The sequence below is a fragment of the Megalobrama amblycephala genome, linkage group LG7 (genome assembly GCF_018812025.1).
Source record: "Megalobrama amblycephala isolate DHTTF-2021 linkage group LG7, ASM1881202v1, whole genome shotgun sequence".
NCBI lineage: Eukaryota > Metazoa > Chordata > Actinopteri > Cypriniformes > Xenocyprididae > Megalobrama > Megalobrama amblycephala.
This window is the reverse complement of record NC_063050.1, coordinates 18,177,933-18,204,395: the sequence shown is the minus strand read 5'-3', so window position 1 is coordinate 18,204,395 and position 26,463 is coordinate 18,177,933. Positions and strand designations below refer to the sequence as shown.

At 36.7% G+C, this 26,463-nt stretch overlaps 1 protein-coding gene across 4 annotated transcripts in view; it reads right to left on the bottom strand.

Moving 5' to 3' along the window:
• Positions 1-7,699: 7,699 nt before the first annotated feature.
• gstcd (glutathione S-transferase, C-terminal domain containing) overlaps positions 7,700-26,463 on the bottom strand; it is a 60,056-nt gene continuing 41,292 nt past the window's right edge. For all 4 annotated transcript variants that reach the window (XM_048196279.1, XM_048196282.1, XM_048196281.1 and 1 more), the window contains exons 9-12: positions 18,312-18,445; positions 17,394-17,424; positions 12,718-12,787; positions 7,700-8,126 (exon numbers count right to left, since the gene is read on the bottom strand). In XM_048196279.1, the coding sequence (XP_048052236.1) occupies positions 7,987-8,126; positions 12,718-12,787; positions 17,394-17,424; positions 18,312-18,445 (375 nt within the window). In that variant the 3' untranslated portion in view covers positions 7,700-7,986. The remainder of the gene's footprint in view (positions 8,127-12,717; positions 12,788-17,393; positions 17,425-18,311; positions 18,446-26,463) is intronic.

Here is a 26,463-nt window from a genome sequence, read left to right as displayed (position 1 = left end):
ATTAAGAGAGTTTTTCGGGTTAACTGGGTTTTTATTCAGGTAAGAAATACTACAGAAATTAAAGTAATCAAATGTAAAATAACACATTGTGTTATTTTGCATTGGTTACCTTAATTTCTGTAGTCTTTATTGCAAATAATTCTTACTATTAAAGTTATACAACATATTCATTCAAGAGCAGAAAGTGATTTTCTTTGTCTTTTGTTCTTTGATTAACATGACAGATTGCAGCAGGAATATTGGACTGCTGTCCCTTTAAGAGTTTATGAACGGTGTTCAACGGACCCAATACTGCTACACACAACATGGGTTCACTTTCTTAGCTATTTAACGATTCAAAACTGACTGTGTTTATCTGTATACTCACCAAGATTGCCTGTGCCGCTGGTTTTGACATACTTTTGTATGTATTTGACAGTTTAAGCGCAGGAAGGCGCTTATTTTGGTACTTGTTACTCTGTTTGATTTCTGTCTCTGTTTGAGACTGAGCGTGGCTTGTTTGCTTCACTTAACGTATATAGATCAGTAGTGCGCGCGCTTTTGGTGTGAGCGCGAAACCTGCGGGAATGACTAAAATTATGCGCAATACAAGCACTACTTAACCGGAGCGAATGAGACGAGAGAGAGAGAGAGAGAGAGAGAGAGAGAGAGAGAGAGAGAGAGAGAGAGGAGGCGCCCGCGCGGGTGTGTGTCACTTCACCGTGACAGAGAAGAGAGCGGGAACGCGCAGCTGACGTTATTGCCTGATTCTCTGACCCTGTTTGTTTGCTGGTTTCAATGGTTGCGGTGTTTTCCGCCAACTGGCAACCTGTGATGTCGAAATACTATTGGATAAACTGCAGCACATGGTTTCACACAGACCAAAACAAAAACAGACATTCCGACACAGAACGCACATTTTCAAAGTAAAATATCTGGCTGTAGCATTGTTTTTCTGAGAAACAAGTAGGTGAACTTAGCATGTTTCTTATATATCTGCAACATATTGGGGTATTTTTATGCTTTATTAAAGTAAAACTCTTACATAGAGCCCCTTTAAATACTACTTTGTGAAGTATACATACATACATAGGGTGCGTCTCAATCAGCTCCCTAGTTCAGTAGTCAGGGCACTGATCAGGGAGTCAGCATTTTAAGGGATGTCTCAATCACAAAATCACACTTGTGCACTGAAACGTTCGCTCCCTAAAAAGTCCCACAATGCAAACAAGGGAGTATCAACGCTCACCATGTGCCATCGATGTTAAACAACATGACAAACTGCCACCTTGTAGCAACGGTTCAGGCTGCTGCTGGTGGTGGTTTGAATGTTTGGATATTGTTTAAATGCCACAGCCTACCTGAGTATTGTTGCTGAACATCTCTGTCCATCTCTTTATGACCACAGTGTACCATCTTCTGATGGCTACTTCCGGCAGGATAACACATTGTGTCACAAAGCTCAGATAATCTCAAAATGGTTGCTTGAACATGACAATGAGTTCACTATACTCAAATGGCCTCCAGAGTCATTAAATCCCAACCCAATAGCTTTGGGATGTGGAGGAATGGGAGATTCAGATTTGAATTTGTGCAGCCGACAAATTCAGTAGCTCCTCACTGCAGAACACGAGATCCAGGATCCAGATCCAGGTAGGTTTAGGGATATGTAAAGTAGGAGGAGTTGGATCTGGAACCAATCTCGCCTCCTGGATCTTGTGTTCTGCAGTGAGGACCATCTCGACAAATCTGCAACAACTGCGTGATGCTATCATTTCAATATGGACCAAAATCTCTGAGGAATGTTTCCAGCACCTTGTTTAGTCTGTGCCATGAAGAATTAAAGCAGTTCTGAAGGCAAAAGGGGGTCCAACCCAGTACTATCAAGGTGTACCTAATAAAGTAGCCGGTAAGTGAGTGCATGTTATGCATGTATGCACTGGCCATTTTCACCATCTTCTTCACTGTAAATCAAGAACAAGATTATGATGACATATTATAAAGTAGTATTCAATTGAATTCTTAACTGTATGTTCACACTCATGTCACATTCCCAAGATTTTGATACTGTTATGGGTCATATTTATTTCCACATATGAAAGAGCCCCAGATTGGGACTGAAAATGTCAGATTTTATGTGATTTTTTTTTTTTTTCCTCATGAGGTTGAAGAAACTTTTGGGCTACATTCAGCTGTGGTGTAAATGTACAGTAGAAATAGAACATGGTGCAGCGTTCTCTCAAGTTAATATGTTCAATTTTGGCAACTTTATCAAAACTAACAGTTCCAGAAGTAAAACAACACATATTCTGTAACTCAAGTCAGTTCTTCTCCTTTAAGAAAGTGAAATATGTGGATGCAGAAGAGGGACGTTGAAAGATTCAGTACATGGAAAACATACTATGTACGCATTACAGGAAAATATATTTCACATTCTTTAAATATAATGCACTTAAATAATTCTTGAAATAATTCATTATGTAATGAAGCAAAGAAAAATCCAATAGGTAAGATCAAAAAGACTTCAATATTTCTAAACAAATTCAGTTTTCTGCCTTGATTTGTGCACATTTTCTATTCAGAAGTAAAATTATTCAGTGACTATAGCTATTCTACCTGGCATATAAAACAGGCTGATATTAAACACCAGAGCTTTAAACATGTAGTGCCTCGCAAAGTTTGTTATCAGTGTCAAAGAGAAACGTGCTTCATGTGTATTTTCAGTCCAGGTGAGAACTACATGGTGACATTTCAAAGATACGTTAAGAAGAGACACGGTCACTCTAAATTCATGGAGATACGTCTACGGCCTCTATGAATGGTGACACTGAAGAAAAACTCATTTTCAACCTCTTCAGAACTGGAGAGCCTGCCGCGCTTTCTGATTAGGTTTTGTCACAGATGAATTTAAGGCGGATTGCGGCTTGATTTGCTCATGAATTTTGCGGCCTGCCATAGGTGAAATTGCACCTTGCTCTTCTGATATTTCCAAAGAAACTGACTTTCCTTTCTGCGAGGTAAGGAGGAAACAGGAGATACTGTGAAGGAAGCAATAGCACAGTCTGTACTTGTCATCTGAGAATGCATCTTTTCTACCTATTAGGTTTTTGGCTACAAATGCAGACTTTAATCAGCATTGCACAAAGCATGAAAAAAAGTCATTTTTACATTTTCTGTAAAAAAAAAAAAAAAAAAAAAAAAAAAGCATATCTTGCTAAGGCATTATTGTTGGTTGTCAGCACATTGCTACATGGTTGCTAAGGTGTTTTGGTTGCTAGGTAGTTGCTTACTGTCCCAAGTCAAATGCCCACCCCCAAATTTCTATGATATTCTGATGGGCCCCCTTTTCAACTCAAGCCTAAAGGACTTTTTTCCACCCCTTGTATTGTCAGCCATGTAAAAAAATTTTGCAATTATGGAAAGTAACACACCTCTCCTCAACAAGCCATGTGGCTTGTTGCCAACAATCGGGATCTGGAAGTAAAAACTCCATAAATTTTTTCCAAATGAAGATTAATTTTTAATGGTAACTTATGAACATTTAAAGACAGTGAATTCAGAGGGTGTTAATCGATGGTATATGCATTTGCTGAAGCCCTCAGTCCACATTATTTTAACTTATTTTTTAAAATGATCCTGTTTAAGTTAAATTCTTGGTGAAAAACATATACATTGCCCATGATGCAGTGCAGAAAATTCAATTTGTTGTCAAAATACTTAAATATATATATACATACATATATACACACATACATACACAAATATTTAAGTATTTTGAAAACATACTGAATTTCATGGTGCTTCATGAAAGTGGCCATTCTTTGCAACTCTTTTGGTGTGATTTGTCTGATTGGTGGAATTTTCTGTACTGCATCATGGGTAATGTAGTTTTTCACCAAGAATTTAAGTGTTAAACACGATTACTTTAAAAAAAAAAGATGGGGGGTTTCTGAAAGCGCGCTGCAAACTGCTGCAGCAAATGCTGCAGCAAATGCTGACCAAGTATTTGAAGGTTGAGCAGCGACTTCATTGGCTACTGATACAGCAGGAACCAATCAGCTGTGCCCTATAGACAATGATGTGATTGCAAGCAGGCTGAGGGTACGTTTACACAACAATTATATGTTTAAAACGTAGAAGTTTTTCCTTTGAGTTTTCCGCGTACAGACAACACCATTCACACGGATCCGTGAAAACGACAAAAAAAAAAACTGTATTCTGCTGGCAGGCCATTAGATGGCGATGAAACACTATAGACTAAACATGTAATGCGCATGTGTATGACTTCATTTTCACAGATTCGTGTTTTTGTTATTTACAAGGAGACCATTTTCAAATCCTTTGAAAGCCATTTCAAAAGTTTGCGTTTTTAAGGCACCCAAAATGCCATTGTCATGTAAATGAACAGCCAAAACGCATAAAAAGTTTTACGTTTTTAGTTGAAGTTAAGGACCATCAGCCTGTGCCATCTAGAGTTTCATGACGGAACTTTGTATATATATTGCAATAATCTTAAAACATGGTTTCTACGGTTACTGTTTAATAAACAACTTTAAATGAATAGTTTTTTTTATTTCTCCATTTTTAACATGACTGTCATTTGCATGGCTTCATGGGATTGTAGTTCTTTCCCTCACTAAAGCCGTTATGCAAACAGTCTTGTACCTTTGTCTTTTTGTTTGATTTGCAAATACTTTTTTGCTTCAAATCAGATTTAGAAATGTGATTCACCTCACAGCTGGCTGACTTGGTTCATGACTTCTAACGCTTAAATGAAGACTTGCTATGGAAAAAATTATTGGAACCAATGCCAATTAAAAAGTGGATGGGGGAAACTAATGCACTCTATAGTTCAGTACTACTACACAAATAGTATGGGAAGTTTAAAGGGATAGTTCACCCAAAAATGAAAATTTTATGTTTATCTGCTTACCCCCAGTGCATCCAAGATGTAGGTGACTTTGTTTCTTCAGTAGAACACAAATGATGATTTTTAACTCCAACCGTTGCCGTCTGTCAGTCGTATAATACATTGAAATGGTAACACCATCTATAAGAGTCAAAAAACATGCACAGACAAATCCAAATTAAACCCTGCGGCTCTTGACGACACATTGATGTCCTAAGACACGAAACGATTGGTTTGTGCAAGAAACTGAACAGTATTTATATCATTTTTTTACCTCTAAAACACCACTATGTCCAACTGCCCTCCACATCCTGTTAGTGAGGTCTGATCGCGCTCTGACAATGTAAGTGATGTCTAGCACTCATTGAAGTATAAGCGCGAGACATCACTGCCGCTGTCAGAGCGCGATCAGACCTCACTAACCGGAGGTAAAAATTAGAGGTAAAAAAATCATATAAATACTGTTTGGTTTCTCGCACAAACCGATCGTTTCATGTCTTAGGACATCAATGTGTTGTCACGAGCCATAGGGTTTAATTTGGATTTGTCTGTGCGTGTTTTTTTTTTACTCTTATAGATGGAGTTCCCATTGACATGCATTATAAGACTGACAGACGGCAACGGTTGGAGTTAAAAATCATCATTTGTGTTCTACTGAAGAAACAAAGTCACCTACATCTTGGATGTGCTGGGGGTAAGCAGATAAACATCAAATTTTCATTTTTGAGTGAACTATCCCTTTAAGGACCATTTCATTCTGATCGCACAAGTAGTTCTTAAGCAAAGCAGCAGCACAACTGCGCATTATGCTTTCACATTCGGCTCTATACACACATTTCTGTGTTACTAAAATGTTTTAATAACTACCATAAAATATAAAACTGTTATAAAATTGGGAGTTAACCACTGAGAATCTAATTTGCATGCAGAGAGGGACCATATTAACATCATAATGTAAATTGATCCACACAGAAAAGACCATCCCCTGGTTTCAGACAAGGCTTAAGCTAGTCCTAGACTAAATGCATGTTTGAACTGTTTTAACTGCAAGTAATTTGCACTGAGATATCTTAAAATATGTCAGAGCCTTTGTTTTGTCTCAAGATGTACACCAGTAACGTTTTTTTTTCTAAGACACGTTTAAAAGGCACTTAAATGTCCTAATTGAACTAAGCCCTGTCTGTGAAACTGGGCCCATAAAACCCATTTTAACTGGATTCAGTCAGATCTAATTTGCATCATAACCAATTGATGTCTTTTTTCAAACAGTGAGTAGTTCAATTTATTATCTTATGTTCCTCCATAAAAGCCTATTGCAAAAGATTGTGTTCATAAAAACATTTACAGAGCATTTTCAACATGTTTTCAGCAGAAAAAAAAAATCTCAAAACCAAAACTCTACTGACACCTACACTCCTGCCTTCAGTATTGACTTCACGCAGGATGTTTTGTTTTTTGCATTGTGCATGTGACACTGTCAGATTTTGGCATATTGCATCATATTTTGTATTCTGCAAATCTGTAGTTCTGTGGGAAAAAAAACAGCAATGAAAAAGACAAAAGAAACAATCTTTCAATATCTTTACAGTAATGCAGTTATTTGTAGCCTCATTTTATTTTCAACCCATCCTATATGTATTTATTTTTCATGTACATTTAGTCTGGGACCACAGCCAATCCTTGGGGAAAGAAGCAGCGTTTCCCATTGAAATGATTCCAGCTCTTTGGAAGGTGCCCCCGTCTCCAGTCTTTCACACTCAGAAAGATTGGCTCCGCTAGCAGAATTCAGATGAGCTTTGCTAGCTCGGTTCCTCTAAGCTTTAAGGTTGTGCACTTCCTCATGGCAGAGGAACAGATCTCATCTCTATATCACATATGTGACAGTCCACAGCTCCTCTGTAGCGAGCAAACCGGAGGCGTTTGATGACAGTGTGGGTCCAAACTCAGCAAAGTAAAACTGCGGGAATAGTTCATATATCAGCATACGCTGTAGACCAATGCGGTGCTTTGACATTTGTGTGAGCCGTGGCCTAATCAAATATTCATAACCGTGGTCAGATTAATCCATGCATGCACCATTTCATAAATATTAACCCCTCCAGTTCTCCTGACCCGTGACACAAGGGAATTGCGATAAATTCCTCCTCGTGTTTACTTTCAATACTTTTAATCAAACACTTTGAGACAAAAGCTCAAAAGTGATGTCTGACCAATGAATAATTTTACATTGGTAATAACTTGGGAATTCCAGGCTCTTTTGAGACTCTTTTGTTTTGTGCATAATATGTGATAATGGTTGAGGAGAGGGTGCAAGGTGGTTTTACACAATTCAATGCCACTGATTTACAAACGGCATCTGAAGTCATGTTTAATTTATTGAGGGGCGTGATGGTTTTTGTCTCGTTTTGCACACAAACCTCAGGCACGCAAATCAAGTAGGAAAGTACTGATCTGAAAGATATTATTGAAATAAAAATCTCTAATTGTTTAGATGAAGCAATTTAAAACAAAATCTGCAATAAAAAACAAACAAATATACTGATTGCACAATTATATCAAACTATGATTCAAGTTTGTATGTGCAAATAAGTAGCATTCCACGCTTTTGGATTTAAAAGGAAAACTAAAAACTTATTGTCGTTTAAAACCAGTATTATTTTCTTTCTTCTGTGAAACATACAATGAGATGCCAGACAGAATGTCAAAGCTTCTGTTCTGCATAAAAGAAATGGAGATTGTGTGCAAAAAAAGTACCATAAAAGCACATCTTATTCGATTCTGTTCTTCATATAAAGCTATCACTCTTTTGTCAGTATTATTCACACCATTCACTCTTATTGTATGGAAAAGATCGATTCAGACATGCCTAACATTGCCTTTTTTTGTTTTATAGAAGAATTAAAAAAGATAATATGAGGTTGGAATGACTTGAGGGTGATTAAATTATGTAAAAATTGACATTTTTGATGGAACTATCTCTAAGTTAAATGTTTGGAAATATAAATTGCCCAAAATCAAACATCTCATGGAATAAATGAAAAGATATTTTTGCAGTCCTGAATGTTGTCTTGATGTGGGTATTTCTCAGTGAGTCAGTGTTATCTTGTAGGAAAGCCCACAAGCATATTGTTCTTAGGCGAGCAGCCCTCAGGGACCATGGTCATCACCCTCACAGAATACCCATGAGTCTCGGCGGCCCAACTGCGGTCCAAGTCCACCAGTCCCATACAGCGCTTCCCTGGTGATTAAGGGAGAAAAATAACTTAAAGTTCAAATAATGTTTTCCATATATGTTATATTTAGATATTTTTCTATTTGAATATATTTTAAAATATACTTTTTATATATTTATACTTTATATATATTTCATATTCATTTTCAGCATCATTACATTAACATAAACATATGTTATAATCAATGTCGAAATACGGAAGAGGATTAGGGCCAAACAATAATAAAAAAATAAAACCATCTCGAGATTAAAGTTGTTAAATTTCGAGAAAAAACTCGTTAAATTTCGAGAAAAAAGTCGAGATAAAACGTTGAGAATAAAGTCATTAAATTACGAGAAAAAACTCGTTAAATTACGAGAACAAATTCGTTAAATTATGAGAAAAATGTCGTTAAATTTCGAGAAAAAAGTCGAGATAAAATGTTGAGAATAAACTCATTAAATTATGAGAATAAAGTCATTAAATTACGAGAAAAAAGTTGTTAAATGATGAGAACAAATTCGTAATTTAACGAATTTGTTCTCGTAATTTAACGACTTTTTTCTCATAATTTAATGACTTTATTCTCAACATTTTATCTTGACTTTTTTCTCAAAATTTAACGAGTTTTTTCTCGTAATTTAAAGAGTTTATTCTCAACATTTTATTTCGACTTTTTTCCTCGAAATTTAACAACTTTTTTCTCGTAATTTAATGAGTTTATTCTCAACATTTTATCTAGACTTTTTTCTCAAAATTTAACGACTTTTTTCTTGTAATTTAAAGAGTTTATTCTCAACATTTTATCTCGACTTTTTTCTCGAAATATAACGACTTTTTTCTCGTAATTTAATGACTTTATTCTCAACATTTTATCTCGACTTTTTTCTCGAAATTTAACGAGTTTTTTCTCGTAATTTAAAGAGTTTATTCTCAACATTTTATCTCGACATTTTTCTCGAAATTTAACGAGTTTTTTCTCGTAATTTAAAGAGTTTATTCTCAACATTTTATCTCGACTTTTTTCTCGAAATTTAACAACTTTAATCTCGAGATGGTTTTATTTTTTTATTATTGCTTGGCCCTAATCCTCTTCCGTAGTCGAAAACAGTTGTGCTGCTTAAAATTTTTTGTGGAAACCATGATACATTTTTCGAGATTATTTGATGAATAGAAAGTTCAAAAGAACAGCATCAATCTTTCAATTAATTTTGAAACTTTTTCTGAAGTGGAATTTCAAACGACTTTATTAACAGACATTTCTTTAAAGAAGCTCTTTGTAATCTGATGGATAAAACAGTAAAACTTAAAGCATTTTGAAAAAGACTTTATCATCTTATCAAACTGTAATTAACAGCTCATCTAAACTCAAAGATATCTGCCTTTGAAAACCTTTAGAAAATCTCGGGTTTGACTGGCACGGCACAGGCAAAGGCGCTGGTTAGCATGTGTTTTATGAAGAGGCTGAGAGGCTGTCATCTTGCCAGCTATAAAAGATGGGCAGTGGAAGGAAAGATGACAGCGGCGTCAGATTTATATGAGAATGCGATGAGACTGCGGAGCTGCAAGTGTGTAGCGAGAAGTTTGACGGAGAGAGGTCACAGAGCGGGGAGATCTTGGCTGTGTCTGAAATCGCCCCCTATACCCTCATTCACATTACTGAGTGCACCGGCAGGGCTGCCGCTTATGCATAATTTGTGCTTGGTGTTTAATAATCATTTGAAACTTAGCAAACTGGCAGCTCCAGTAGTAAGATGAAATATTTATCTTGAACTCTGTCATTGAAACTATGTATAAACCTTAATTAAACAATTTAATAATCAATTAAAAAGGGATTTTATACCTGTATGATATTACGCTGTAGCCACATTGGACCAGCGGTTTGGAAAATATGGGATGGATTGATTATTCAGTTGCGGGTGCCATCTTCTGGCGAGATGCGGGAATTCATTCGGTGTGACCCTCACAATGCATTATGGGTATTTTCTAGCCATTGAGTGTACATCTGTTGTACACTCTTTTTTGTGGTGTATTATGGGATTAAATGAGTGCACTCGATAATAGTTTTGGACACCTCTATAAATGGCTGTTTCCACAAATAGTGGCCAATTTACAGGTATAGGGATGATTTTGTGCACAAAAATACAGGGCAAATTGCATCATATATTGATTCAGGGTCAGTGCAGTTTTTTTTCAATAGGCTATATGACAATCGCAGGATAAGGGGCAAACCTAAACCTGTGTGTGTGCACATGTAGGGGTAGGGTTAGTGTAGGGGAATAGAATATACAGTTTGTACAGTATAAAAATCATTATGTATATGGAAGTCTCCATAAAACAGGAAAACACAACATTGCTTGGTCTGTTGAAGGTTTGATCTTGTTGAAGTGAGAGGCCTGTTTGAAGTTGAAACCCTTGTCAGGTTGCTTTTAGTCATCCCAGTCTCATCAGCTGAGGCTGAAGTTTCATTGCTCTTAAGAGACTGAAAACATGGCTCAGAACAACAATGGCACAAGTGAGACTTAACGGTGTTGCTGTGTGCCATACCAACCAGAACAAACTGGACAATATTGATGTGAAACAAATATGCCAACAGTTAATTTCTGTTAATGACAGACGCAGACATGTTTGGCTTCTTCAAATAGCAAGGAACAAGAGAGTAAACACTGAATATTGCATTGCACTATGAACGGAATAAAGTTAAAAGGATAGTTCACCCAAAAATGATTCATTTACTGAATCATTTACTCACCCTCAAGCTGTTTCAAACCTGTATGAGTTTCTTTCTTCTGTTGAACACAAAGGAAGAATGTAACCAAACAGATCTCACACACCATTTACTATTATAGTATTTATTTTTCCTACTATGGTAGTAAATGGGGGGCGAAATCTGTTTGGTTACTGACATTCTTCCAAATATCTTCCTTTGTGTTCAGCAGAAGAAAGAAATTCATACAGGTTTCGAACTACTTGAGGGTGAGTAAATGACAGAATTTTGATTTTTGGATGAACTATCCCTTTAAGTCTGTTAAACTGCCTCCTTGTCTTTATTAGTTCCCTCTAACATTACAGAATTCATTAATTAACGCATTGTTAAGGTCAGTATAAACCTTAATACTTTATAAAAGGGGTTCCCAAAAACACATTCCTGGAGCGTCCCCAACACTGCACATTTTGCATGTCTCCTTTGTCTGACACACCCATTTCTTGACTAATGAGCTGATGATCTGAATCAGGTGTGTTTGATTAAGGAAACATGTAAAACATGCAGTGTTGGGGAGGCTCCAGGAATGTGTGTGGGAACCCCTGCTTTATACTATTCATTTCATTTCCTGAATTCTCAGCTTCTGTGGATGTCCCCACCAATTTCAAAATCAAACACACGCCCTTGCACTGAACCAGTGTGCTAATGTGTTCTGAGCAGTGTTTAAGGTTTAGTCAATTTTTGTGTGTTTTTGCCATTTGTATTAGTTTTTATTTTTTATAAATATGTCTATGTAGTTCTTGTTCATTTTTATTTCAGTTTTAGTATAAGTTATTTTAGTACTTCAAGTTAAACCAAAAAAAAAAGAAAAGAGAAATGATGCCTTGGCAATTAGCTGAAATATTGAAATATAAATATTGAAATATTGAAATGTCAAAAGGTCATTCGCTTTAACCATCCAAAGGCCAATACAGCCACTTCATTAGTGATTAAAATATCTCAAAATGTAATAAATGTATATATTTTTATTCTGGCGTGATTTTATATCATCATATGTGAACATAGTGCAAAATGGTATTAAAATTATGTGTAGAAGTCATTGCTTTGTTATGAGAAAGAATGTCGGGAAAAATGAATTTCATTGATGTCATTCGGAGTAACCAATATAAAGGGACCATTTTGGATCAAGTCATGCGGTCAATATCATGTGACAGTGGCATCATTCAGACACCTGCAAAGGACCACATGGTCATGAAGCAAAGTAACTAACTCTCTCTCTTAACTCTTTTACAAATTCATGTTTTCACTTGTTCATACACGTCCTGAAACATCAGGTCATTCGGTACAACCGCTATAAAACATGGAAAATGTTGTAATATTTTAAAAACTTGTACTAAATAAAATGTTTGATTGTCCTTTTGCTAGCTAGATATCAGTCTGTTAGCATTGTTTGAAAATATCATCAGGTGGTATAACCAAATGTGTCATTCGGTAAAACCGAAATTTTGGTTAAACCAAATGACTTTTTTAGTGTCAAATTTGAAAAATTCTTGTAAAAAAAATGACAAAAGCAGGGTTAACTGATTATAAAACCACAATCTCATTGTTAACACTTAATAAAACTTCAAAATTAATTATACTGTATCTCCATTATGTTTTTTACACTTTTAAAACCCTTATTCGTCAATGACCCACTAAGAAGTTACTAAGTTACTAAGAAGTTGCCAAGGAGTTCTTAGAGGTTTCTAGGGTTTTAACAGTCATGCACAGCCAGACTTTTGACTAAGCCATAAGTCTGCTTATTCTGGGCTAAAAATCTTAGCCATATGGACGAACTCTATTAGGAATTTCCAGACCTAAAGCAAAACTGGCACAATAACTCCGACCACCCGTTAAAAAACCAAACATCTTACCGATTAATCTCCGTTCCAGGGGTAAACTGACAGCTGTCTGGTCTGCAAACCTGCACAGGATCATATGCTCCTGTGGAAACCATATAACACATATTAACGTACCAAACACATCAATAAATACATTTGCACATAAACGCAAACACACACACGCACACAAAAAAAGAAATCTGAAAAACAGCTCAGCTGCAGAGAAATATCAATGCATCAGATCATTAGAGTTGTGGTGAGTGAACAGACCATTTATCAACCGTTGCAAGCAGCCATTAGGACAGAAACAGAGGAAAGCAGCACCCAGTTCATTTTATGTTAATCAATGAGCTCTAATTGCATTTTTTTGTTGTTGCAGGGACTGTTGCAAGGAAGTGCCACAAAATGACTTTCCCTTCTGTTCCTGTCCAACAATGGCTTCAAGCAACCATTATTCTGCATTAACTGAGTGAATCAAGTACTGATGGAAAGGAACGTAACAGCCCTGGCAGATTGATTCCTCCTATCAAGTTGAATCCTCAAGGCTAATAGCCGTGATCAATGCTATAACTCAGGATAATGTCTCCAAAACATGCTTTAACACAGTAAAGCATTTCTTCAGCATGTTTATTATTCGTACTAATGAGAACTTTTGCATCGATCATACTTGCTTGGAAAGAATAATCAACAAAGAATCTATCTTTTTTTATTTCATTTTGAACTCAAATCAAGTCCAAACACTTAAAATAAAAGAGGTTTTTCTGTAGGGAATTTCAATGCGTTCATTTTAAATCACAGTGCACTGACTGTCTCTTGCAGGCCCCTTTGTAGGTGATATCTCAGCAGGGCCATGAGCACAGTGTGAGAGAGGCAGATGCAGGAGTCAAGCAAACACTGATGACAGTGAGATACGACTGATTAACCTCATCTACTTCTCACACTTCTACGCTCACTGTTCAGTGCCTGGAGACAGGACCAGGAAAAATGCAACGTGCAACTACAAGGGGCACCCTATTCCCAGGAATACACTATTTCATCGGAGCTTGAGAAAATCAAGAGAAGAGAAGGAAAAACATTGGCTTATGGACAGATGTTTTATGCTACTCAGACTCAGTGGCATGTTGTGTAACTGTGACATTTTTACAGAGCTGGTGCTGAGAACAAAAATCCTCTATAGTGAACTAGGAATGCACTGGTACAGAGAAGTGTGGCTGAAACTAATTATTATGGCAATAACTGATGGTCAATATTACAAATCAATACTGCTTACCCAGTTTAAACAAAGATTACCTCTCATACCTAAAGCTGGGTGCACACTGTATGGTTTATATTAGTCTTTTATGACTGTTGCTTGTCAGACTGTATGAATATGATCCCCACTGTAAGCCATGTCACACTGTGGGATCTCAGCTGTCATTAATGGATGCAATTAACGGAAGTCAAGACACGGGCAACAACACTCGTCCAGAGTTTTACATCATCAATTTCTGACATGTTTGGTGAATGTGAGCTGCATTTACATGCGGGTTTGAAATGGTGGCTAGCAAACAAAAACAATCTCTTGTGTTAATTTTGATCATGGCTTCTCTTGAAAAGGAAACTGTAAAAAAACCTAAGACGATGTGTGTGAAGCAAGTGCTGTCTCATTAGGTGCATCATCAGGTTCTGCACAAGGTTGTCGTAGGAGAAGTCACACTGCAGGACTGTGTCAAATCTTCTGACACTGACAGAATTTCGTCATTAAATTTGATCACAATGGTCATTAATCGGCTGTTGGAGAACATGTCAAACTAGTGATCAAAGACTTCAGATTTTGGCCCATGGTCCGATGAATCTTTTAGGATTCACAAAATTTGTCTCAGACAGCCAAATCATGGCCAAAATTGTATAGTGTGAACCCGGCTTAAGGAAGAGAATTTTAAGGAATTTAACCATTCTGATTCATTAAAGGAATAGTTCACTTTCACATAAAAAAAAAAAAAAACAGCCCAAGCTTTACTCACCCTCAAGCCATCTTAGGTGTATATGACTTTCTTCTTTCTGACACAATCTGAGACTTATTAATAAATATCCTGACACATCCGAGCTTTATAATGGTTCATGAGTATGAGCTGAAGAAAGTGCTTCCATCCACATCCATCCATCATAAACCTACTCCACATGGCTCCAGGGGGTTAATAAAGGCCTTCTGAAGCGAAGTGATGCATTTGTGTAAAAAAATATCCACATTTAACAAGTTATGAAGTAAAATATCTAGCTTCCACCAGACTGCCTTCCATGTTCAAGTTACAAAGAAAGTATAAACTGGAAATCACGTCAGTTACACTTTTTCGGTGAGTTGAGTAAGGAAAGGTGTAGGATGTAGCGTAAGCGTTTTGAATTGCAAGAGTTTCATACTTTCTTCATACGTTGAATACGGAAGGCAGTCTGGCGGAAGCTAAATATTTTATTTCATAACTTGTTAAATATGGATATTTTTTTACACAAATGCATCGGTTTGCTTCAGAAGGCCTTTATTAAGCCCCTGGAGCCATGTGGAGTACACGTTTATGATGGATGGATGTAGATGGAAACACTTTCTTCAGCTCACACTCATGAACCCTGTCCACTGCCATTATAAAGCTTGGATGCGTCAAGATATTTATTACTGTTTCTCCGAATGTGTTCATCAGAAAGAAGAAAGTCATATACACCTAGGATGGCTTGAGGGTGAGTAAAGCTTGGGCTAATTTTCATTTGAAAGTGAACTAATCCTTTAATGACTTATTTGAACTAAGATGACTTGCCTGACTGACTTATACACTGATTCATAAGTCAAATTACTTATAATGAATACATGTTATATATTATATATTATTACTTAAATTTTACACTCTTTGTTATATTGCAGCTATTTGCTAAAATCATTTAAGTTCATTTTTGTCCTCATTAATAGAAAACATTTGACATTTTTGCAGATTTATTAAAAAAGAAAAACTGAAATATCACATGGTCCTAAGTATTCAGACCCTTTGCTGTGACACTCATATATTTAACTCAGGTGCTGTCCATTTCTTCTGATCATCCTTGAGATGGTTCTACACCTTCATTTGAGTCCAACTATGATTAGGAAAGCCACACTCCTGTCTATATAAGACCTTACAGCTCACAGTGCATGTCAGAGCAAATGAGAATCATGAGGTCAAAGGAACTGCCTGAAGAGCTCAGAGACAGAATTGTGGCAAGGCACAGATCTGGCCAAGGTTACAAAAAAAATTCTGCTGCACGTAAGGTTCCTAAGAGCACAGTGGCCTCCATAATCCTTAAATGGAAGACGTTTGGGATGACCAGAACCCTTCCTAGAGCTGGCCGTCCGGCCAAACTGAGCTATCGTGGGAGAAGAGCCTTGGTGAGAGAGGTAAAGAAGAACCCAAAGATCACTGTGGCTGAGCTCCAGAGATGCAGTCGGGAGATGGGAGAAAGTTGTAAAAGTCAACCATCACTGCAGCCCTCCACCAGTCGGGGCTTTATGGCAGAGTGGCCCGACGAAAGCCTCTCCTCAGTGCAAGACACATGAAAGCCCGCCTGAAGGACTCCAAGATGGTGAGAAATAAGATTCTCTGTTCTGATGAGACCAAGATGGAACTTTTTGGCCTTAATAAAAGCGGTATGTGTGGAGAAAACCAGGCACTGCTCATCACCTGTCCAATACAGTCCCAACAGTGAAGCATGGTGGTGGCAGCATCATGCTGTGGGGGTGTTTTTCAGCTGCAGGGACAGGATGACTGGTTGCAATCGAGAGAAAGATGAATGCGGCCAAGTACAGGGATATCCTGGACGAAAACCTTCTCCAGAGTGCTCAGGACCTCAGACTGAGCCGAAGGTTTACCTTCCAACAAGACAATGGCCCTAAGCACACAGCTAAAATAATGAAGGAGTGGCTTCACAACAACTCTGTGACTGTTCTTGAATGGCCCAGCCAGAGCCCTGACTTAAACCCAATTGAGCATCTCTGGAGAGACCTAAAAATGGCTGTCCACCAGCGTTTACCATCCAACCTGACAGAACCGGAGAGGATCTGCAAGGAGGAATGGCAGAGGATCCTCAAATCCAGGTGTGAAAAACTTGTTGCATCTTTCCCAAAAAGACTCATGGCTGTATTAGATCAAAAGGGTGCTTCTACTAAATACTGAGCAAAGGGTCTGAATACTTAGGACCATGTGATATTTCAGTTTTTCTTTTTTAATAAATCTGCAAAAATGTCAACAATTCTGTGTTTTTCTGTCAATATGGGGTGCTGTGTTTACATTAATGAGGAAAAAAAATGAACTTAAATGATTTTAGCAAATGGCTGCAATATAACAAAGAGTGAAAAATTTAAGGGGGTCTGAATACTTTCCATACCCACTGTATATGAATATATACTTTGTTTTGCATGCCAGATTTTAAGAGTAGCTTATTTCCATTTGAGTTTGAAAAACAAAGTCTGAATATCAGCTTCTAGTATTGGGCTATTAAAACTCTCTTCTAATTATATCTAACACTGATATGGCCACGATATACCATGCACCAAAAGTTATGACCTGAACAGGGCTAAACCAAACACAGTGTTTCACATACATGAGGCATATAGACTCCTGTGGAGGTTGTGCAGTAAGAATCAGGCAGTGTGGCGTCCCACACGTGTAGGCGATAATGAAAAGAGTGAAAGCAAGTGCTGAAACACTTACCTTATAGCTCAAAGTCTCCGCAAACCTCGTGCTGTGGAGAGAGACGGAGGGGGGCAGACTTAATGAACTCGCACACACACTGAGGCGTGAATGAAAAATGACATGACATGTTAAAGAAAAAACGCGTTTAAGGAGAGGACAGTCCATCCGGATCAAAGGAAACATTCTCTATGGACAAAAACACATTTGTTGCTGAAATAAGTCATGTGTAAATACAACAGGATGTCACATGTAACACTTGAAGTGCTCTGCAACTCTTGGAGATTATGTGTGTGGTAGGTAATGTTTGGTACATTAACTGTCTGTCATCAGGTCACCCTTCCTGCCCTACTGTTGAATGCAACAACTGACAAATCACTCGATGGGCCGCTGCCATGGCAACACCGTGAACACAACCACGGAAAAATAATTTCCTGCGCTCGCTGCTCTTGCCACCCTGATGCTCATGGCCTGCGGCAAAATTCCTGCCTGAGATTAAATGAAAGTTTACGCCAGATTTGGAGAGTGATATCTTGTGATTGCTGGGAAAACTGATGACTGTTCGAAAGCAATTCTCACTGTTAGGAAGTTTTAAAACACACACTCTAATTTTTACATTTTCTTGCCAACATTTAACATGGGACTGATGAGGCTCAGCTGTGTGATTGTTGATACAGGACATTATATTCTGAGAACGTTCATGTGAAGAGAAATACAGAAATAGACGCAATAATGAATGTTTATTATGGCTATCTCTTATGATGAGCTATTTTCAATCGTCCTCATAAATCATTCATTCTTGTCAGTATCTTTTCAGAGCTTAGCTTTTAATATATTGTGGCTTATGCTATCTACACTGTCGTTATGTACTGTGGAATTAGAGGAACATATGAAAAGAGAGATAGCAAGCAAGAAAAGTCAGAGAGAAACAGTTTTCACCTCTTGGGGAAGTTGAACTTGAGTGTGTTTTGAATGAACCCGTAGCAGCACGGACTAATCACAAATCCCGCCTGTGCCTGGAGGCAGCGATCCAACACCATGTCTGTTGCCACTCCGCACGCATGCAGGGCCACCTGAAACACACACAAGACACCAGTCATGCTGGTTAGAGACCTGGGTTCCTAACCAAGAGTTGGTAACCAAACTACATGAGCTCTAGAGCAAGATTTAAAAAAAAAAAAAAAAAAGGTAAAATATGAGGTTTTCACAAAAATGAGTTCATTAAGCTCTCGTCTAGTGATCCAAATGCATCAAACAGCAATTAAACATCTAAAAGTATCTTTATTTGTATGTTTTCTGAGAGGAGTACCATTCCTTTGTCCATGAAAAATGCAGTTTTTCTCTGCTTGCTTCACCACTTGCAGTTTCCCTCAGCAACTTCCTCATTAATCCAAGTTTGGTATTATTGTAAAGCGCAGCATTCCAACTTTGTGAATATTCATAGCGAATTCTCGATGGCATGAGTCTGAACCAATGAAATGTGATTTTCAAACTCAAGCTGATGTAAACAAATCGATTTTATTCGCGCTGATTGACAGATCCGAAGCGCGCACAGACACACCTCAGACAGCGCTCGATCCCAATACACACATATAAACAGAATTACAGTACTTAAAAATATTGATGTAAAATACTGAAAAAAATGTGAATATATATTTTCCTATAGATATTTGGTTTTGACGAGGTATGCCAAATTAGGTGTTATTGCTAGGTGATTTTGTTTTGGAAGCTTCAGAAAACTTTAAACTCGATTTTTCTCAGAATTGACTTTACTGACTCTATCGACTTCAAACAGGTGTAGCTCAGTCATTTTGTTTGTCAGATTCCAACAAATCATACATAATTTTAGGGTTGTCAAACGATTAATCGCATATAAACTGAAAGTTTAAGTTTGCCTAATATATGTGGGTGTACTGTGTGTAATTATTATGTACATATAAATACAAACACATTCATGTATATATTTGAGAAATATTTACAAGTATATGTATTTATTTATATTTTTATATAATTTATATTATACAGGTGCTGGTCATATAATTAGAATATCATCAAAAAGTTGATTTATTTCACTAAATCCATTCAAAAAGTGAAACTTGTATATTATATTCATTCATTACACACAGACTAATATATTTCAATTGTTTATTACTTTAAATTTTGATGATTATAACTGACAACTAAGGAAAATCCCAAATTCAGTATCTCGGAAAATTAGAATATTGTGAAAAGGTTCAATATTGAAGACACCTGGTGCCACACTCTAATCAGCTAAATAGCTCAAAACACCTGCAAAGGCCTTTAAATGATCTCTCAGTCTAGTTCTGTAGGCTACACAATCATGGGGAAGGCTGCTGACTTGACAGTTGTCCAAAAGACGACCATTGACACCTTGCACAGGGAGGGCAAGACACAAAAGGTTATTGCAAAAGAGGCTGGCTGTTCACAGAGCTCTGTGTCCAAGCACATTAATAGAGAGGCGAAGGGAAGGAAAAGATGTGGTACAAAAAAAGTGTACAAGCAATAGGGATAACCGCACCCTGGAGAGGATTGTGAAACAAAACACATTCAAAAATGTGGGGGAGATTCACAAAGAGTGGACTGCAGCTGGAGTCAGTGCTTCAAGAACCACTACGCACAGACGTATGCAAGACATGGGTTTCAGCTGTCGCATTCCTTGTGTCAAGCCACTCTTGAACAACAGACAGCGTCAGAAGTGTCTCACCTGGACTAAAGACAAAAAGGACTGGACTGCTGCTGAGTGGTCCAAAGTTATGTTCTCTGATTAAAGTAAATTTTGCATTTCCTTTGGAAATCAGGGTCCCAGAGTCTGGAGGAAGAGAGGAGAGGCACACAATCCACAATGCTTGAGGTCCAGTGTAAAGTTTCCACAGTCAGTGATGGTTTGGGTGCCATGTCATCTGCTGGTGTTGGTCCACTGTGTTTTCTGAGGTCGAAGGTCAACACAGCCGTATACCAGGACGTTTTAGAGCACTTCATGCTTCCTGCTGCTGACCAACTTTATGGAGATGCAGATTTCATTTTCCAACAGGACTTGGCACCTGCACACAGTGCCAAAGCTACCAGTACCTGGTTTAAGGACCATGTTATCCCTGTTCTTAATCGGCCAGCAAACTCGCCTGACCTTAACCCCATAGAAAATCTATGGGATATTGTGAAGAGGAAGATGCGATATGCCAGACCCAACAATGCAGAAGAGCTGAAGGCCACTATCAGAGCAACCTGGGCTCTCATAACACCTGAGCAGTGCCACAGACTGATCGACTCCATGCCACGCCGCATTGCTGCAGTAATTCAGGCAAAAGGAGCCCCAACTAAGTATTGAGTGCTGTATATGCTCATACTTTTCATGTTCATACTTTTCAGTTGGCCAAGATTTCTAAAAATCCTTTCTTTGTATTGGTCTTAAGTAATATTCTAATTTTCTGAGATACTGAATTTGGGATTTTCCTTAGTTGTCAGTTATAATCATCAAAATTAAAAGAAATAAACATTTGAAATATATCAGTCTGTGTGTAATGAATGAATATAATATACAAGTTTCACCTTTTGAATGGAATTAGTGAAATAAATCAACTTTTTGATGATATTCTAATTATATGACCAGCACCTGTATATAAATACAAATATTTTGTACATAAATAACATATTTCTCTTAAATATATACATTAACTTGTGTGTATGTATATATGCATATTAATTACACACAGTACTCACACATATATTATGCAAACTCAAACTTTTATTTTGTATGCGATTAATCGTGATTAATCATTTGACAGCCCTACATAATTTTGAAGGTTTTTTAATAGGAGAATGTGAAAATAACTAATTTTTGAAAATTTGTTCATTGCGACTCATTTTGCCAGCACGGGTCACATTTTATGAAGCAACTAGAATACTTTTTGTGCGCAGAACCACAAATCGCACAAAAAGTGTTCTCGTCGCTTCATACCATTAAGGTTGAACCACTGTATTCACATGGCCTTTTCAACAAAAATATCTTAATTTGTGTTCTGAAGATGAACAAAGGTCTTACAGGTTTGGAATGATGAGTAATTAATGACAGAAATGTCATTTTTGGGTGAACTAATCTTTTAATATTTTTGTGGAAACCATGATACATTTCTTTCACGATTCTTGGATTAATAGAAACCTTAAAAGAACAGCATTTATTTGAGATATAATGATATTGTAATGACTTCTATAACATTTTAAATGTCTTTACTGTCACTTTTGATTAATTTAATGCATTTTTGCAGAAAGTATTAATAAAAAAAAAAAAAAAAAAAACATTTTTACTGACTTCAAACTTTTGAACAGCAGTTCATTTTTAATATTTTTATGGTTGCCAAATCAACTTATAATTAATTTACTCAAAAATGCAATTTATACAGACAATGACTTGATAAAATGTCTTACATTATAAATATGTTTTCATTTTCATAATTAAAATTCAGTTTCAGATTTTTCTGAAAAGGTTAAATAAAAAACAAAAATCAAGGTATAATCGGAATGGAACAACTAAAAAAAAAAAAAAAAAGATGAAACACTTGAGAGGAGAAAAAAAAAAAGTATGGAAAACATTTGCTTGCTTGAAATCACTTGAATTTTTTAAGTCATTAAATTCAAAACACATTTAGAGATTGATATAGCAGTTCTCAAAAACAAATGAACCCAACACAAAAGATTAAAATGACTAGTATGAACCTGGCATTTGAACCATTAGGTTGTTGTATCTAAAGCTTAACAATTTTGGTTACATCATTGTAAATGTGTGAATTAGACTATTTCCGAGTGCTCAGAGTGGCGTAAATCTATGCATAACAACAAAAAATGGTTTAAACTCTTCACGCTGCTTTTTGCCTGTCCTTGGCCACATTTCCACACATCTCAAAGTTCTTCCTACCTTTCTGTATCTAGCCGTGTTCTCATTGATCTGTTAGTGACTTAGACACAGAGAGAGAGAGAGTCGTACCCCGCCGGTGTGACACTGCATGACAGCAGACGGCTCTCTGCCTATTAGCAGGAAAAGTGGATCAAACAGCTTGATGGAGGGTAAAGAAAAGCTTTAGATGTCCTTCCAGAAGCTTGTGAAAGATCAAGCGTTCGACTTTGCTCACGTCTTTACTGGGCCAGTGCCTGTAACCATCACCGTTAGGGTGAGAAACTGGAACAAATAATGCAAACTCTTGTCTCACTGAGTGAGAGCGCACAGTTGACCAAACCCACGGATTAACACCCTTCAAATCCCCCATAAGAAGTTTTCTGGGAAATGTGGCCAAATCTCAGAGGATTCGCTTTACATGCTGCTTGGAGTTGCCATAGAAGGGGAAGTATGTCCATGAACTCTGTGTGGGAAAACACACAGCCTTAAGCCGAGACAAAATAAATTAGGAAAAAGCAATATTGGCAAAGCGTCCAGTGTGGATTGTAATTAAGTTCTCGAGACAATAATTAGACCGAAATGATTCATAATGTCTTTTTAACAGGATCTGGAATAAAGCCATTCTCAAAAACCCTGGGCAGGTGTTTGAGTATTCAAGGGCCACCCTTATGCACTAATCAGAATCCATTAACGCAGGGTTTCAGCTCTTTGAAGTAGACCACCATCTCATAATGGAGCTATGCATACGTGTCTGAAGCGAACAACAGAACGCCGCATCACCACAACAAGCAAAATCAACCATGAAAACCTGGAGCTTTGAGGACGTCAGCAGGTGAATTTCAAAAGTTGAAAATGATGCAACAAAATGACAATACTACTACAGATAGTGTTTCTTAAGGACGCTGGGAGAAGTATCAAAAGATGTTTTGTGGAAGTACAGCTTTGAATGACCATTTACTGATGAAATTCACAAAAATTCTGACAATGATGGACGAGAGACTTTAAAGTAAATCAATGACAAAAATACTATGACTTCAGAAACAAAGTACGGTAATAGAGGCCTTTTTCACAACACCAGTGAAATGAAAAATATAGCAACTCACAGGCAAGTCTATTCAAACCAGAGGCAAAACAAAAAAGCATTCTGGTAGTTCAGATGCTTTAATGCAAGATACAGCACAACTGAAAAAAAAAAAAAAAAAAAAAAAAAAATATATATATATATATATATATATATATATATATATATATATATATATATATATATATATATATATATATATTACTCACTCTAACACAAAATACAAGATTAAAAAACCTAACTTTTGTAGCTATAGTCATAGCATAATAAAGGAATATAAGCTATAATGACAATAATAGAGTGTACTTACAGTAAAATAGAGCTTTCGCAATAAAATGTGACTAGGTTGGTAAAATTTAAATATAAAACACATTCCTGTTTTATCATTACTATTGTATCAGGTCTTTTTGATCTGCTTTATTCACTCAGAAAAAAAAAATGAAATATGCAACCCCTAAAGGTACACTCTAAAAACTCCTGGCTTAAAAACAACCCAAGTTGGGTTGAAAATGGACAAACCCAGTGACTGAGTTGTTTTAACCCAGCAGTTGGGTTAAATGTTTGCCCAACATGGGCAAAAATTACTACATTGCTGGATTAAAATGAACCCAAAATAGGTTGGAAATTAAAAATTACATAACTACTAGAGGTAACAATAATAATCAAAAGGTGAACATTTATTAATAAGCAATTCAATAAATCTTATTGTTTCATTATTATTCTTTAAACTTATGAATAAATGTTCATTTATTAAACGTATTAATAAATGTTAATTTCCAACATACTTTGGATTCATTTTAAGCAATCAGTTCAATAATTTTTAAACAATAACTGAGTTAAATAAAACTACCCAGCAGGTTGGGCAAACATTTAACCCAAAGGCTGGGTAAAAACAACCCAATTGCTGGGTTTGTCCATTTTCAACCCAATTTAGGTTGTTTTTAACCCAGCATTGTTTAGAGTGTACCACCATAAGGTATGTCTTGGTATGATCAAAAGGTCAGTTCATTTTCTCAGTTTTTTTGTTGAACACACACACACACACACACACACACACACAGAATTGTTCTCATAATAAAAAAATAAATAAAACAAATAAAAATCAAAAGGCAATAAACAAAAAGCAAAAAGCAAACGAAAACAAAGAAAGCAAACAAAAAGCAAAACAAAAGCAAAACAAATAAACAAGAAATTAAAAACCAAAAAACAAAGCACCAACACAAAAAAACAAAGTAAAAAAAGAAATCAAACCATGTCAGAACAAAAATAAAATCAAAAGCAAGAAAACTAAAACAGGAACAAAAAATAAGATCCAGACCAAACTTAAAAGAAACCAAATGTGTTGTCTGGCAAATTTTTATTTTTAGTGTGCAAAGGTCAGTAGACATGAACTGTTTAACTTCAAAGTATTGTTTGTTAGTATTTGTGAATATTCACTGTAAAGCAATCACACCTGAGCTTCCCATGATGAAATCATTCTTGGCATTATTCAGTAACACGCAAACAATTAAGCCAGAATCTATTCTTTACAAATGCAAAGAGGTTGAAAAACACATCACAGTCATTCCAAGTCTTCCATCGGAATGTCGGATGCTCAGTCTCTAGAACGAATTTACAGTCATAATGAGACAAAGCTGATGGGCCGTCTCCCAAGAGATCAGATGAATGTTGTTTAGCATGGGAAAGAGGAGTGTTACAAAGCTCAAGTTTGTTTTTCCTTTGCAAGCAAATAAAGTGGAATCTGCAATGGTTTTGTGTGGTCTCTTGTACTGAAGGATCTAACAAATTAAGTTTTCTGAAAGCTTTGAAAATATAGGACATTGACAAAGAGCTTAACGTCATCCTCAATGCTAGTTTTTCTCATATAAATTACCCACCAATGGAAAAATAATAAAGCATGCTGCAAAAGCATGCTATTTCTTTATTAGTTTTTCTTATGCAGCAGGACGTCATTTTTTGCTGAGGATGTTTCTTTTTCTTCCCTTCAATGAGGGTAAAAAACTTTTTCTGTCTTTATAATTAAGTAGTTTGCCTGAGGTATGGAAGGCACAACTTCACAACAACGATGCAAGTTCATTATTCACAACCACTGAACACAGCAGTGTGCTTGTATCACCATCATTCAACAGGTACAACAAATCAAGTTTGAGCAAACAGCCCATAACTTCTCTTTTCACATCATTACCTACGTTTAGACATTTTTTTTCCTGGTGTAGCTGCAAGCCTTATTACAGACTGTCTTAAAAAAAAGGAATAGCAGATATTTTCACATATCCAACCCTCTGGGAAACAATAGCTTCGACTGTGCTGCTTTAGCAGGCAAACCTTTTAATCATTTATGCTAATGATATGTGCACAGAGTTATGCAAGATACTGGAACACAATAGCTTAGAAACTCAAAATCAATACCTTGAAGACCTAAATCTGTCTTTAATTAAAAAAGCAGAGAACAATTTCCAGAGCTTTCACACTGACCGTTCCTCGATGGTGGAACCCAAACATGTTAAAGGGATAGTTGGGGGGGGGATAGTTTTTAACCCAAAAAGTGCATCCTCCTACATCCTGCATCATACATCGCTTCAGAAGTTACTCTTTTGGCACATGTCGATTTGCATAGGTTGTCTGCCAGAAGTTATTTTACTTTATAAAGTTTTAAAGCTGCAGTCCGCAACTTTTTTTTTTACACAAATTATATAATGAGAATATACAACATGAATCCATTTTCCAAACCATGTTTTTGTCTTATCCTGAATCATTATGGTACACTTATAAGTGTTTATATTCTGACTATTTCCGACCAGACTGGTAGGACTCGCCGCAGAGTATCACGGTAACTGCATGACTCGCCATAGACATACACGGAGAAAAGCTGCTCCGGCTAGAATGTTCCACCGCAAGACGCGTGCAGTTCTGTTTATTAACCGCTAGAGGGCCAAAAATCGTGGACAGCAGCTTTAAATATGGATATTTTTCTTATGAAACGCATCACTTCACTTTAGAAGGCCTTTATTAACCCCCTGGAGCTGTATGGATTATTTTTTATAATGGATGGATGCATTTTTTTGGGCTTCAAAATCTGGAACCTCCTTCACTACTATTAT